The sequence below is a fragment of the Arvicanthis niloticus genome, chromosome 5 (assembly GCF_011762505.2).
Source record: "Arvicanthis niloticus isolate mArvNil1 chromosome 5, mArvNil1.pat.X, whole genome shotgun sequence".
In the NCBI taxonomy this organism is placed as follows: Eukaryota; Metazoa; Chordata; class Mammalia; order Rodentia; family Muridae; genus Arvicanthis; species Arvicanthis niloticus.
In genome coordinates, this window is record NC_047662.1 from 35,028,981 (window position 1) to 35,044,772 (window position 15,792).

The 15,792-nt window shown below is 47.0% G+C and overlaps 1 protein-coding gene across 3 annotated transcripts in view; it reads left to right on the forward strand.

Annotated features, from left to right (window-relative positions):
- Positions 1–450: 450 nt before the first annotated feature.
- Kdm4a (lysine demethylase 4A) overlaps positions 451–15,792 on the forward strand; it is a 47,791-nt gene continuing 32,449 nt past the window's right edge. The window contains exons 1-6 of one of the 3 annotated variants that reach the window (XM_034502141.2): positions 451–1,002; positions 3,661–3,839; positions 5,519–5,694; positions 10,944–11,058; positions 12,752–12,945; positions 15,148–15,197. In XM_034502141.2, the coding sequence (XP_034358032.1) occupies positions 3,702–3,839; positions 5,519–5,694; positions 10,944–11,058; positions 12,752–12,945; positions 15,148–15,197 (673 nt within the window). In that variant the 5' untranslated portion in view covers positions 451–1,002; positions 3,661–3,701. Of the gene's footprint in view, positions 1,003–1,210; positions 1,292–1,395; positions 1,510–3,660; positions 3,840–5,518; positions 5,695–10,943; positions 11,059–12,751; positions 12,946–15,147; positions 15,198–15,792 lie in introns of those variants that run through there. The other 2 variants (XM_034502140.2, XM_034502139.2) reach the window with 2 other exon arrangements.

The following is a 15,792-nucleotide window of genomic DNA, read 5'->3' on the forward strand; positions in this document are numbered from 1 at the left end:
ACACAATTCTTCCTGGCGCTATCGGGAATTTTGCTCATGTTTTATGCCTCGGTGATTTCCTTATTTGACCTATAAGGGTGTTATAGGTCTGTTAACATCTCCTTCCTCATCGTCCTTGACAATCTGGGAACTCTTAAAGGCTGCTCACAGCCTCTCAGGAATTGCTCCTAATGACTTCTAGGGATCCCTTTCGCCCCCCGAAGTGCCTTTAATGATTCTTAGAATCACCCTGTTCGCTCCAAGAGTTGTTAATGACCCAAAATTTTCGCTCAAGGGGAGCCGCTTTTTAAAAACCCCAGGGATATTTTCCTTCAGGGACTGTCCTAATGATCCCCCAGGGCCCCTTCTCCTGGAACAGATCCCTCCCTACCTACCCTGCCTTGCCAGCAGGCGAGGGGCTTCTTAGAACGCAAGACTTTGAGAACTGAGAGTCCTGGGCAACCCGGACACGCTGGTCACGTTCTCTGAACTTCTTGACTTTTCAAACTTTCCCAGAGGTCTTCCATCGCCTTTATATTTTAGGCAAAGGAGTTACTCCAAGAAAACTTAGGCTCATCCTTTCGCTAGAAACATCTTATAACCACCTGCTCGCCGTTCCCCATAGCCGGCCAGCCCATTTCAGGGGACTCGTTTGTTTCTACACAGCTTAGCTATGGAGATCTGAGTCAGCTTCTGATAGGCTAACTCCAGATCCAGCCCTGATGCTCAGTGGCCCCAGTCCCGAGAGGTTCAGCGTTTTCTCCTGGCAACAGCTCGAGACGACGCTCATAGGCTAAGCGGACTCATAGTCCCAGACACCGAGCAGCTGTAGTGAGTGTTCATTGGTTAGCTGAGGATTTAAAGCCATCCTTGGGTTGGTTGATGATGGGCTCTGTGAGGCTGCGCAGAGTCCGACTTTAAAGGAGGCGGAGCTTTGTCTTTCGTCCTCAAGAAAGACAGTGGGATCGGCGAGTGGCGACAGCAGGAATCGAGCCTGAGCCCTGCTAGGGCTTTAGGCTCCAGGTGAGAGCCATCGGGCTTTGAATCCCAGAGGGTTTGATGCTGCCAAAACCCTGGCCGTGAGCTCTGGTGGGGGAGGGTGGTGAGGTGGGTCTTTCTGTGCTCCGTGATCGACATGTGGTTAGAGCAATAGAAAAAGGAGCTTCTAAAATGAGTTTTGCGATTGGTTCTTTCCAATCTCCAGTGGCCAATGGGCGTCGGGAGAGGGGGGCGGGCCCACTGGGCCTTATTTTCTTCTTCCTGCGGCCGGGCCTCCCTCGCCTAGGCGGTGGGGCCGGGAGGGGCAGTGTCTGTAAGTGGTGTGGTGCGGGGACACTGGGAACCGGGCTACCTTTGGAGGGATGCTGCGGGGGTGTCTGCGGGGGCGGAGAGTGTGGGAGTTTCACGCCACTGTTAGCAACAGCTGCCTTTATGGGGTGCTTACCGGGCCTAGCATTTAGGTTTCGCTTGCATCATCTGAGTTAATCAAACGATCCAGCAAGCCAGGGGCTTGGGATCCCCATTTTTCAGGTAAAGAAACAGACTCATCCAGTCCACTCACACAGCCAAGGTGTTAAAAAGTGGAAGAGATCAAACCAGTAGTCAGAGTTTTCACTCTAGAGCCGAAGGTTTAGATTCTCTTTGCTTTGTTGCTGAATGCGAACGGGAAGGTGCCCCAGACCAGATTTCCCCTAGGGTATATATCCTAGGGTTAAAGTAATGGGATGACCCACTAAAGTGAGCAGAGGAAATGAGTTATTCAGCAGTTACTGAGTGCTTACTTTGTGACGTGCATTGTTCTGGGTTCTGGACACAAAGATAAATACAGCCAGAGGCGGCTGAAGCAACATTACGACCCTCTTTGAAGCTCAGGGGAGGAGCCCCAGTCCGATATTTATGTTATATTTTTGTAAAAATTTCAAAAGTAGGATATATTGGAAATTTCTTTTTAGAGAGAAAAGTCTCCTAAATTGACTAGGCTTCAAGTTCCTCCACATTGGAATATTCTCTTGCAGAGGTCTTAGTTCAGGTAAGTATTAGGGCTGAGGTAGCAGAAAGTGGTGGAAGATGCTTTAGGGAGGGGACTGTGGATTCATTTCCTGGTATGTAAAGCAGGGATAACAGTATACCTGCTTATGCAAAGTTAATGGAAAATGCCTAGCCAGAAATACCTCACTTTGAGTGTAATGGAAGCCCAAGAGTTAAGACTACAGATTTTTTTTGTTGTTGCTGTTGTTGGTTTTTTTTTTTTTTTTTTTTGAGACAGGGTTTCTCTGTGTAGTCCTGGCTGTCCTGGAACTCACTCTGTAGACAAGGCTGGCTTCGAACTCAGAAATCCGCCTGCCTCTGCCTCCCAAGTGCTGGGATTAAAGGTGTGCGCCACCACCACCACCACCACCCGGCAAGACTACAGAGTTTCTATTCTGCTGTCCTGAATGGTTTTACTTCATGCTGCTTCCCAAATCCCATGCTAGGTTATGGGAAGGTTGCAGGGAATTTCCTCCCATGTAGTAAGTAGGAATCCCAGTGGCTTTGAGGAAACAGAACTTTTGAGCTGTGAGTGAGGAGGTCCAGTAAAGGACATACTGGTTTTGCTTTTTATTTTTTATTTTTTTTTTATTTTATTTTATTTTTTAGCATGCTGTCTTTTTTCTAGTTGTGGTGATCTGTAGTATTACCCACACTGGGCTTAGGGTCTGCCCACTTACTTGAGGACCTCATCCAAAAATATCTATATATTTTCTCTCTGCAGTTAGGAAGTTTGCCCTGTATTGCCAACTCATTGCCTGGTTTCAGTGCAGTTGAGCCAACTGGTACTGCTGATACTGTTCTGATTTAGATAGAACAATGTTACTGTAGTGTTTCAAACACCTAGCATACTGTTAGTAGCAAAGTCCTTTTAAAACCTGAAACCCCTGAAGCCTTATCATCTAAGTTACTTTTCAGGAGTTTAGAATCTTGTAAAGCTGTGCTCTGGAGAAGAGTCCATGGGAAGCTCTGTAGATGAAGTTGTAGTCTGTTCAATGAAGGGAATACGGCTGCTCAATGAGGACACACTCCGTTAATCCCAGCACTTGGGAGACAGAGTCAGGTTGAATCAGCTTAGTCTACATAGGGAGTTCCTGGACAGCTAGGGTGACATAAATGGGGGGGGGGGGGGTAACTTAAAGCATCCAGAGTAAAATTAAAAGGTAAATAGGTCAGCTGTATTTTTATATAGGTCCAATAACTAAATGATAATAGCTTTGTTTGCTTGGGACTTTTGTTTGTTTGTTTGTTTTCCTAAAACAATGTCTTATCAAGTGAGGTCTGGATAGAGGCAGTTTGGGCACTTTGTTTGGTTTGGTTTTCTGAGACATGGTTTCTCTGGGTAGCTCTTGCTGTCCCAAGAACTCACTCTGTAAGCCAGGCTGACCTGCCTCTGCCTCCTGAGTACTGGGATTAAAGGAGTGTGCACCACCACATTTTTCCCCCTTGACTGGTATACTTGTTATTGCCTTTGGCTCCCTAACTCTAGATCCTGCCTTCTTTCTCCCTAGTGCTGGGCTTACTGGCTTCTTGTCACCTTGGTTCCTCAGGTTCTTTTTAAATGGAAGGGCTTTTGCTTGTACCTAGTCCATTTTAAATAAGCATCCTAGAGGCAGCTCCTGGTCATTTACTTTTGTTCTCTTAATACTTCAGGTTTTTATCCAAGCAAATTAGCCTCAAACGAAGAAGAAAAAATGGCTTCTGAATCAGAAACGTTGAACCCCAGCGCTCGGATCATGACCTTTCACCCCACCATGGAAGAGTTCCGGAACTTCAGCCGCTACATTGCCTACATTGAATCTCAAGGGGCTCACCGGGCTGGGCTAGCCAAGGTAGGAGCAGGGTTGTGAACCTGCCTAGGCAGCCGGGATGTGAATATTTCTGGTCTTTGTAATTGCAAATTGGTTGCCGGTTTGTAATTATCTGCAGTGAATTACTGTTGTTCCTTTCCCTCCAGTCCAGTCACCCTTTCACACAGCCTGTGACAGTCATGTTTCCCAAATCCCTAAAGATGAAATCGACAGTAGTGATATTTTTTTTTCTAAGTGAACACCAGAAAAAATTGAGTTGTCCTGAGAGTCAGGGTGTAGTTCATCCTTTCTGAGATGAGGGTATTCAGGTGGGACACAAAGGGAAACACAGAACCAGTGTCTCCAGGCCTGGCCTGAGGCTCCAATGTTTTACAGCTTTTACCTGCCACTGAAGTTCCCGACACCTGCCTCTCTCATTTGGTCCCCCTGCACTGATAGAATTCACTTTCCTGCAGGGACTTTCTTCAAGGCAGAGAAGCACTGGCCAGACCGACCACATAAGGATTCTGGTTTCTGTAGTTTGAAATTGGTTTCTTTTCTCCCTATGCACTGAAGTAGGGCCGTCCTCCCCACCCCTAGTCAAATCAACCCTTCCTATGTTCAGTCAACTCTCAAGGCTTTCTGAGTCCCCCATGGTAAAACAATTGCATTTCTGAAAGAACCCTTTCAAATTGATGCTGAAGACTTCCTCTGAGCCAAGGGGAGATGTTCCGTTTCAGGTTTGAATTCCCTGCTGTATGTGTGTGTGTGTGTTCACTTTTGTTTTTTGTTTTTTATGGAACTGAAGTTTTAGATCTAACACTATGCCTCTGAGTTGTTTGCTTTTTGGTTGTGTTTGTTTGTTTTTAGACAGGATTTCTCTTTGTAGCTCTGGCAGTCCTGGAACTTGATCTGTAGACTAGACTGACCTCATACTTAGAGATCCACCTGACTCTGCCACCCAGTACTGGGATTAAAGGTGTGTACCACCACGCCCAACTCTGAGCTGTTTTCCTAGCCCTTACTCTTTGGATATAGAAAAAGAAAAGAAAAAAATATATATACACAAAACCCAAGGACATCAGTTTCAAAACTGAGGGCTAGTCTTGGACTTTGGTGTCTTCAGCTGTCTCAATTCAAGCAGAAATGGCTCATTCAAATAGTAGGCCCTGCAGGGCCCACAGTGTAGCTTTTCAACACATGGTGGCAGTATAAATTGATAGACTTATTAGATCTTATATAAAAGCTGTTTGGATTTTTATGATGCATATTCATTATTTTCTTTCATAAAAGTCATAATACTTACTGTTTTCTCAGTTTTCTGGTAGCCTAGGCTAGTTTAGAGTGGACTAGGTAGTCATGTTGGTCTCAAATAGAAGATAGATAGCCTGGGGTACTGGGATCAAATAGAAGATAGCCTGGGGTACTAGGATCATGGCATCTGCTTCCATTTCTTTGTCTGTGAAAGAACCCCGGGCTGCTGACAAGCCAGTGCTTAAGTCTGACAAAGCACCTGGGTTTACACGTACTGTTTTGCTCAGGTCACTGAGATTATAGGATGGTCAGTGTTCTCTTGACAGTGTCACTTCCTGGGTTTGGGGGAACGTGAGTAAATCAGAGTTATTTTCTGGTAAAATGGACGACCCGTCTGGATGGTGGCTTACACATTTGCGGGATTCAGGCTTGGTAGTTTCTCATCTGTCTCCATCTGTGCCTCGCAGGTTGTTCCTCCCAAAGAGTGGAGACCTCGAACATCTTACGACGATATTGATGACCTGGTCATCCCTGCACCCATCCAGCAGCTGGTGACGGGTCAGTCTGGCCTCTTCACTCAGTACAACATACAGAAGAAAGCCATGACTGTCCGGGAGTTCCGCAAGATCGCCAATAGTGACAAGTGAGTGGAGATGCTTTTGGGGTTTTTCATTTTGTTCTGCTTTGGTTTTGAAACATGGATTGGCTGTGGAGTCTAGGCTGCCCTCATCCTCCGAGAGCAGCAGTTAAGGCTCTGCAGTAGAAGTATATCTCCTCCCCCCCCCCATCCCGGCCTAACATCTAGGCCTAGAATCGCCTCTTTTAAAAAGTTTTTAAACATGAGAGAGGGTTTCACTGTATAGCCCTGGCTAGCCTGGAACTGGATATACAAATCAGGCTGGCTTTGAACTCAAAGGAATCCTCATTCCACTGCTTCTGAGCACTGGGATTAAAGGTGTGCACCACTGCTTCTGGACGGTTCTGTTTTATTTACATGTAAGTATGTGTAGGTGTGTGCATGCCATACATGAATATAGAGGTCAGAGGACAACTTTCAGAAGTGAGTTCCCTTCGTTCACCTTTACATGAGTTACGAGAACCAACCACAGATCATCAGGCTTGTCAAGAAAGTACTTTTACCCACTGAGGTGTCTCTGGCCCTAGGACTGCTTCTTCATAGTTGTCCATGGGTGCTGTTGTCTTACCGAGGAAGACTTGAAGTCAGGCATCAGTTCCCCCTTCTGCTCTTTGTGTGGAAGACTTTCTCCTCACAGTGCTATGCTACAGTCTAAACTTCTTTGCATTGTGTTTTAAATATTTAATTAATTTATTTTAATTCATTTCATTACTTTGTTTTTTGAGACAGGGTTTCTCTGTGAAACTCTGGCCTGGAACTCTCTCTGTAGACCAGGCCTGCCTCTGCCTCCTGAGTTCTGGGATTAAAGGTGTGTGCTATCTCCACCTTTTTTTTTTTTTTGAGATGGGGTCTTATAATATCCTGGGCTAGCCTCTGGTTCATTGTATAGCTGAGGATGATATCCTGACCCTTTAGCCTCTACTTCCCAGTGCTAGGAGTAACAGACTAAATCTATCCGTGCTCTTTTTTAAACATGTATTTAATTACTTATTGTAGGAGTATGTGAGCATTCGTGCCTGGCACTTGTGTAGAAATCAGAATACTTACTTCTTTCTCTGTGCTGTAAGGTTCCCAGGGATCCAACTCAGGTCATCAGGCTTGAAGGTCGTGACTTTTACCTGCGAGGCGTCTTTGTTCTTCTTCTTTTTAAAAAATGTTTTATTACTAGTTTTCTAAAGTGCACTGCTGTTTTATCTGCATGTATGTCTGTATAAGGATGTTGTATTCTGGAGTTACAGATAGTTGTGAGCTGCTGTGTGATTGTTGGGAATTGAACCCTGGACCTCTGGAAGAGCAGTTAGTGCTCTTAACTGCTGAGCCGTCTCTCCAGCCCCAGCCAGCCCTTGCTCTCATATAAAGTGATCTTGCTGTTTCCTATCGCAAATAGTAACTTTTTTCTTAATTTTAATTTTAGTGTGTAGGTGTTCTGTCTGCATGTATGTCTGTCCACTATGTGCATGCCTTGTGCATGTGGAGGCCAGAGAGGATGTGGGATCCCCTGGGAATGAAGCTACACGTAGTATTAGTGTGTCACTTGTTCAGGTGCTGTGAATTTACCCATGATCCTCTCTCTGTAAGAACATCAAGTGTTCTTAAACCACTGAGCTGGTCATTTCTCTAGTACCAGTAATTTTCTTTTAAAGACTTATTTTGCCAGTATAATAGCACACACCTTTAATCAAGAGGCAGACACAAGAAGGTCTCTGAGTTTGAGGTCACACTGGTCTATATAGCAAGTTCGGGTCAGCCTGAACTATGTGTCTTACCTATCTTAAAAAAATGATTGTATTTTTGTTTGTGTGTGTCTCTATCCATACTAGCGTGTAGGTGCCCTCAAGGCTGGGAGAGGGTGTCAGACACATCCAGTGGAGCTGGAGAATCAGGTAGCTGTGGGTGACCCAGTGTGGATTCTGGGAACTGAACTCAAGTCCTTAGCAAGCTCAGTAAGCCGTCTTAGCGCTGTACCATTTTCTGCCTCAGTTGCAGTATGGTTTTGTTTTTGTTGTTGTTTTGGTTTTGGTGGGTTTTTTGTTGTTGTTGTTGTTGTTTGTTTTTTTAATTAAAACATTGTTGGTGTTGATGGTACCCAAGGCCTCTTGTATAGACACACAGTCTGCAGCTGCAGCCCCAGAAGCCTAGTGCGGTTTTGACTGTAGAGGAGAAAGTTGGAGGTGAGGCAAAGGAGCTGTTTGAGGATCTCTCTGTCCCACCTGCTTGCAGGTCAGCGGCTCTGGTCGTGTCCATCCCCCTCCTGTCTGCCGCAGTGCAGCCAGCACTGTCTCACCACTGTCAGGGCGCTCGGAATATGAATGAGTAATTACCAAGCCGGTTACAGTCTTGTCCTGCTCTCTTCCCAGTGTCTCTGCTTGCTCGTCGGTTTGCAGCCATTCTATTCTTTTTTTGCTGGTCTTAGGACTTGGCTCAGCTCATCCACACTGCGTTGCACAAGGGTCTCTTGTTCCGTGCATTGTGCTCTGCTCTCTTATGCATCCTCAAGTCTCCTCACTTACTACTTTGCTCCTCAGCCTGAGGGTCCATGGGGGATCCCTTCCTTTCCCTTTCCTCACTCCCCGACTTTTGCTGGCTCACTTATCCTCATCTCAGCCTGGCAGTTGGAGCCACACCTCCATTGGCATGTGCAGTGTACTCTCACCTTCCCTCCTCAGTGTCTTCTGCTCTTCTGCCTTCTCTTGTTTCTTGTCACTGCACTAATTGAGATCTTACAGGTGTGTTCATAACTCTTAAAACACCTGTAGTGCTGGCCGGTGAGGGAACTTATGCAAATGTCGGTTAAAGTGTGACATGCTCTGTGGATGAAGGTCTGAGCCATCCATCCTTCACGGCTGCTCTCAGCTGCCCTGCGCCAAGCTTGCCTGCCTGCTTTCCACGTGGGGCCCCTCAGGGCTTCATCTTCTCTCATTTATCTTTTTGAGAAAACTTTTGTTATCTGAGGTGTGTCTGGCATTGCATGCATAGCTGGTGCCTGCGGAGACCAGAAGAGGAGGGCATCAGAACACTTGGGACTAGAGCTACAGACAGTTGTGAGCCACCATGTGGTGCTGGGAATCTGATCCAGGTCCTCTGGAGGAGTAGCCAGTGCTCCTACTTGTTGAGCCATGTCTCCAGCCTCCTGTCTTCTCTGCTTGTGAGCACAATTTAGTTCTTTTCCTTTTTTGTTTGTTAGTTTTTGAGATAGGGTTTCTCTGCATAGCCCTGGCTGTCCTGGAACTCACAGAGCCACTTCTGCTTCCCTAGTGTTGGGATTAAAGGCGTGTGTACCACCACTGACCCAATTTACTTATTTTTTCTTCATGGAATTTTTGTTAAATCACACAGATTATCCCCTTTATCCTGGTATACTTTTTTCTTTAATACGTATGATTTATCTACTTTTTTGTGTGTATGCAGGGCCTCATGCAAGCCTTTACTAAAATGAGCTCCATTTCCACCCACTACCCTGTTAGATAAAAAGATTTTTTTGCCCCTTATTTCTGTTGTTGCTAAGTATTTTTCCTCAAATACTGTTTTCAGCCCCATTATTTATCTGTTGAGTGTGAGACTCTGAGAGGATGCTGGGAATACAGCACTGACAAGTGAGCTGCTTGGAGCAGTGTCCTTGCTGTGAGTGACGGGGCCGCTCCTCCGGCCTCCACTCCTCACATCCCGGAGGGGTTGGCGTCTGGGTGTGGCTGGGTTCTTGTGTTTGGCTTTTGTGTTTGGAAGCCTGGCCTCCCACGTCACTCTAGGACCTGCAGTGTGCGTCAACCTCCCTGGAGGGGAGAGTGCCATGTTCCTAAGGGAGAGTGGGCTCACATCTGTGCCCGTGACCTTCCCCAGGCTTCCTCCTGTCCAAGGCCTCCAGAGGGAGAAACTGTATATTAGATCTGCCTGGAATTCACTGTGTAACCCAGGTAACCCAGGCTGGTTTTGACTCACACGGTGAGTGTGTGAATGAGACTCCACTAGGGCTTGGAAGGCCAAGATGGCTTGCGTGATCTACAAAGCAGAACAGATACAGACTTACTAAAGAAAAGTGAAGGAAAAAAAAAACTCTTTAAAGTGAGAGGTTCAAAGGGAGGAATACCTCTTTGAAGTTTTAAATTTTAAAGTTTTAAATTTTTATGTGTGTTTGCCTGCTTGTATAGCAGGTGCACAGAGTACTCACCATGGCCACTAGAGGGCATCAGATCCCCTGGAGCAGAAGTCAAAGCCTCGGGAGCCCCCATGTAGGTGCTGGGAATCACAGGAAGAGCAGCCACTGCTCTTAACCACTCATCTCTCCACTGGAAGGAATTTAAAGAAAAAAAATTTTACTTATCACTTCTGTGGGATGGGGTATGGGGGGGGGGGTTGCATGTGCCATGGCTCATGACTGGTGCTCAGAGGACCACACTATGGAGTCAGTTTTCTCCTCTGCCTATGTAGAGTCTGGGCATTGACTTAGGCTTGCAAATTGAGAACCTTTCTCATTAAGCCATATGGTCAGCTCCCTCTGCCCCCCACGGTTGTCTTTTTAAAGGTATATTTTATTTTTAGTTAGTGTACGTCTATGGTTATATACACATGAGTCCTGGAAACCTGTTGAGGCCAGGGTCCTTAGATCTTTTGGAACTAAGAATTACAGGCAGGTATGAGCTGCCCAGTACGGGTGCTGGGAATCAATGTCAGGTCCTTTCCAAGAGCAGTGCATGTTCTTAACTGCTGAGCCTTCTCTCCAGCCCTCCTTTTGTTTTTCTGAGACAGCATCTTATGTCGCAGATGACCTTGCCCTGATTCTTTGCATCTATTTTTCCTAAGTCCTGGGGTTGCAGGCGTGTTCCCCCATGCATGGCTCAAACCCCAGAGTTTGTGTGTGCTAGGCAAGCATTGTTGTCAGGCGAGCCACGCTCCCAGCCTTGGGTCTTGTTCTTTTGAAATGTTTTGTTGTCCCTGGAATGGTGGCTTGTATCTTACATTGTTCCTAATGCCTAAGAGACACTCTTAGGCTGCTGTGATAAAGCCCTGTGACCAAGACAACTTAAAAAAGAAGCGTTTAATTGGGCTCAGGATTTCAGAGGGTGAGTGTCTGTGGTAGCAGAGTGAAGGTATGGCGGCAGGGGCAGCTGAGTGCTCACATCTCTAATGGCAAATGGGACAGAGTAAACTCCTTCCCAGTTTTACCAACTGGGAACCAAGTATTCAAATATGGGTTTATGGGCATCGTTCTCAAACCACCACATCTGTAAATGGCTAACATCGTTATTTATATTTGAAAGGTACTGTACCCCACGATACAGTGAATTTGAAGAACTTGAGCGTAAATACTGGAAAAACCTCACATTCAATCCTCCCATCTATGGAGCAGATGTGAATGGTACTCTCTATGAACAGGTGAGACCACTGAGAATCCTGCAGTATGTGCCTGGCACATAGTAGGTACTTAAAAAGCTGCTTGGTGAATGGACAGATGAACAAAAGATGTTCTCCTGCCAATACACTGTTCTGTCTTCCTTGTTGGCAGTTGTGCGTGTGACTGGAGTTGTATCTTCCACCCATGTGAACTGGGTGCTGTGGTGTCCCTTTCAAGGCTGCGCCCATAGTCCGTGGGTGGTAGATGATGAGTCCCTGAGAGGGTGGCATAGATCATAGAAAGTGAGGCATTTTGAGAGGGAAAGCGAGCAGGCGGTCTCTGACTAATCGAATGGAAGGGTGGGAACTTAGGAAGAGAAGCATATTCAGATTTCAGAGCCTCCAGTGAGCATCTGTGACAGGAGCTATTTTACGCTTTTACCAACTTGGGATCTTGTGCTTTTTTGAGCTAACAAATTGTCTTACTATGGTGGTAGAAGAGGAGATATTTGGGTCTGTCTTGTGACTAAAGAAACATATAAGGCTTTTCAGGGCTTATCTCTCAGATTGGCTTTAATAGTGGCATCAGTTATTGAAAGGGAAGAGTTTATAAAGTGAATTCTGAGTTTGTCGACGTCAGTTCAGAGGTGGGGAGTCACTCGTGGAAGGATGGGTGGCAGGGTGGTGAAGGAAAAGGTCAGTGAGCAAGAAGTGGGTCCCAGGGTCCACGTGGAAGGGTGCACAGGTGGGCAGAGGGTGGCAAGAAGTGGGTCCCAGGGTCCACATGGAAGGGTGCACAGATGGGCAGAGGGTGGCAAGAAGTGGGTCCCAGGGTCCACGTGGAAGGGTGCACAGGTGGGCAGAGGGTGGCAAGAAGTGGGTCCCAGGGTCCACGTGGAAGGGTGCACAGGTGGGCAGAGGGTGGCAAGAAGTGGGTCCCAGGGTCCACGTGGAAGGGTGCACAGGTGGGCAGAGGGTGGCAAGAAGTGGGTCCCAGGGTCCACGTGGAAGGGTGCACAGATGGGCAGAGGGTGGCAAGAAGTGGGTCCCAGGGTCCACATGGAAGGGTGCACAGGTGGCCAGAGGGTGGCAAGAAGTGGGTCCCAGGGTCCACGTGGAAGGGTGCACAGGTGGCCAGAGGGTGGAGGTGACCGAAGGTGTCAGTTGTAAGTACCTGAGATGGAGGCAGAAAAGTAGGGTGCCGTACTTCAGAACCTCCTTACAGAGAGACCCTAGACGACCACTGCAACTTAGGGAAAGGACGTAGTGTGGTCAGGGCGGCTTGGGAGTCATTTCTGTCCACCATGCGGGTTCTGGGCATTGAACTGGGGCTTGATGGCCCATGCCTCTACACGCTATACCATTTTGCTGGCCCTTTCTTAAATATTTTTAAATTTTACTTCATATTTTTTAACTTTTTTTTATTTTCTAAATTTGCCTGCGTACCTTCCATCTGTCCGTTGTCTTTCATCCTTTTGTTTTTTTGAAACAGGGTCTCATAGTGTAGACCTGGCTGCCCAGAACTTGTTATGTAGACCAGAGTAGTATTGAACTCATGGAGATCCACCTGCCTCTGACTCCTGAATGCAGGGATTAAAGGTGTGTGCTTCCGTGCCAGGCCACTTACTTGGTTTGGCTGCTATGGCTGTGACAGGCCTCACTTCGGTCTGCAGTGGCAGCTTAACTGAGGCTGCTGTGTTTGCATATGAGCCCTGGGTTGCTGTTTTCTTGGCAGCATGTTGATGAGTGGAATATTGGCCGGCTGAAGACCATCCTGGACCTGGTGGAAAAGGAGAGTGGGATCACCATCGAGGGTGTGAACACCCCCTACCTGTACTTCGGCATGTGGAAGACATCCTTCGCCTGGCACACAGAGGACATGGATCTGTACAGCATCAACTACCTGCACTTTGGAGAGCCAAAGTCTTGGTAAAGTCAGCCTGCACTTAGCACTGCCCTTTCATCAGCACAGGGCTCTGGCCTTTTCCTACACGTGGGAAGTGCAGATTCTGGGCACTGGGCTTGAGGTGGAGCTGGCATCCTGCGTTGAGTTAACTTTTGGAGTGCTCTTGGAGCCCAGAATGCCTTTGAGGAGCAAGTTTTATTTTTCTTGTTCTTTCTTGTATGATACAGGGTCTTGACTCTGTAGCCCAGGTTGTCTTTAAACTTGAGAGTCTTCTGCTTCTCAGCTTCCCAAATCCTGGAATCAATAGGTACATGCCTCCACGCATGGCTGAGTTGAGGGGCTCAGAGAGCAGAGTGGTCTCCACTGCGTACGGAACCTCGCTTCCTGTGGTGGTGGAGTCAGTGGCTCAGAATCGTGGCATTGTTCCCAGTTGGCTGCTGCTGTCTGATTCCCTCTTCTCAGGAGGCCTGATAGTTCCTTTTTTTTTTTTTTTTTCTTTTTTTCTTTTTTGAGACAAAGTTTATCTATCTGGCTATTCTGGAACACACTTTACTGTAGACCATTAAAGTATCTGGGCCTCAGACTCAAAAGATGCACCTGCTTCTGTGTCCAGAGGGCTGGGATCTAAGGCTTTAGCTACCATGCCTAGTTCCTGGGGATTTCTTAAAGGCTAAGTTTTCTAAGTTTGCTTTTCAGATGGTAGGGAGATTTCTTTGCTTTGTGGAAAGGTGATTAGGAGAGCAGCGAGTGAGACTAAGCTGAACATATTCCTGCTTTCCATGCTGTTAGGGGAGTCAAAAATTGACTGTGTGTCGTCTCTGTACTGGCCTGTGTCTGTCTTAACGTTTTAGTGGAGGCTCTGTCTGTCTGTGACAGCAGTGAGCAACACACGTGAGGCACTCAGGCCCTGGGTGGGAGGCCTGTCAGGGTGCATCAGGAAGTGGAACGGTGGCAGAGCAGTGAAGGAAGGTTCACAGAGGAAGGACACACAGGTGGGCTGGCGGTTAGAGAAGCCTCCAGAAGACGAGAGCTGGGTTGAGATCTGTGAAGGAGGACAGAGCTGGATGGGATGGCGGCAGGCATGGCAGAGGCTGTGAGGGAAACACTTCCCGGGTTTGAATGTGTAGAGCTCTTGGATTGTCAGGCACATGTCCTTAGAAGTTCACTAGTGTGTGCAGAAGGAGACAGTCTTGGGTCAGTGCTGCCTCTCTGGTATCAGGGCCACAGCCGTGTTCCACCATGCTGAGTTGAAATAGCCTTCAGTATAAGTCATGAAGGTTAAAATGAGGTAACTGATTTAAGGTTTCGCAGTTTTGTAGACGTTTTAAATAGTCCCAGGTGTCTCTATTTCCTTTGTTTTTCCACAAAGAGCAGCAGACACCACAGTTGGTGGAAGAGTAATTAATCTATTGGGTAATCAGTGTAGCTTGTATGGTAGAAAAATGGGTTCATCAGTGTCAAGGTGTCCAGTGCTTGGTCACAAGGTTCCCACCATCCAGCCTCTGTCAGGCCTTTCCCATCCTTCAGGAGTATGATGAAAACCTTCACAGTGCTGTGGTGCCCCATCCCCAATCGGCAAACAGTGTTATTACAGGAGCACCTTAGTAAGGAGAGAGACTGTTCTGTAAGGTCACTGAGTAAGCATTGTACAGAGCGAGTGTAGAAGGAATACATGCATGCTGCAGTGTAGGCTCTCTACTCCTTTGTCTTAAAGTATTTTATTAGCATAGATTGTTTTTTAGTGTCCCTTCCCTATATATAGCTCAGGCTGCCCTGAATTCTTTATCCTCCTGTCTCAACCTTCCTAGGTTTGCTTTGCTCCAGGTGTTCTTAGGAAATACATTTTTAAGCCTGGTGTGGTGGATTACTCCTATAAGCCCGGTACCAGGGAGGCAGAGGCTGGCAGGTCTCTGGATTTGAGGCCAGCCTGGCCTACATATTGAGTTAAGATAGTGCTGTATAGTGAGACCTGCTGCCCCAAAGTAGTTTCAGCTTGCACGTGTGATTCTGCATATTCATGAGCTATAGGGCCATATGTCAGTACATCTGTGTGATGTGTAACAATTAGGTTTGGTTATTTGGCGTACCCATCACCTTAGTACCCATTACCTTAGACGTTTGTTGTGTCTAAAGGAGCTCTTTCCTTCAGGGTGTCTGTGAGGGAGAGCAAGTATCTTGATTCCTTTCCTTATCCTCTGGTGTCTGACCTTCTCATGTGATTGCAGGTACTCTGTCCCACCTGAACATGGGAAACGCCTGGAGCGTCTTGCCAAAGGTACTGTATCCCCTCCAGGTACAGGGTCAGCCTTCTCCCTGTCCAACTCCCTGTTCTGAGATGTTCATTCTCTGAGGTCAGATGACCTGTGACCTTTCACAGGCTGCAGATCTAGTGGGATGTGTGTGAACTCAGCTGCCAGATCCCACACCTTTAGTGGACCAGGCCCAGCCTGAGCCTTTCCTGTTCTGTCTGTGAAGGACTTGTTCCTCTTCCTGCGCTCTCTGCCTACATCCCTCCAATCCTCAACTAGGAAGAGACTTGGTCAGATTTTTCTAAGTTTCAAATGTGAAAGCCAGATTGAGTTACTGTATGTATGTGTGTTCCTTCAAGTGGACTTAGGTAGGTTTGTGCCTCTAGAGTCTTTCCTATTTCAAGAGATCCTGAGTAGATCAAACTGTAGATGTGCTACCCTTAAAAGGCTGGGGTTACAGGCTCAGTCTTCAGGGTCTGGAGAAGATAATAAGCAGTTCTCAGTTTTGTAAGAACAGGGGCAGCTTGAGTGTCTGAGTGCTGCCGCAGAGTCTGATTACCCAGGTAAGACGCCACCTGGGAGAGTTGGAGGCTCACCAAAGGTCCCAGACATCTTGCAACT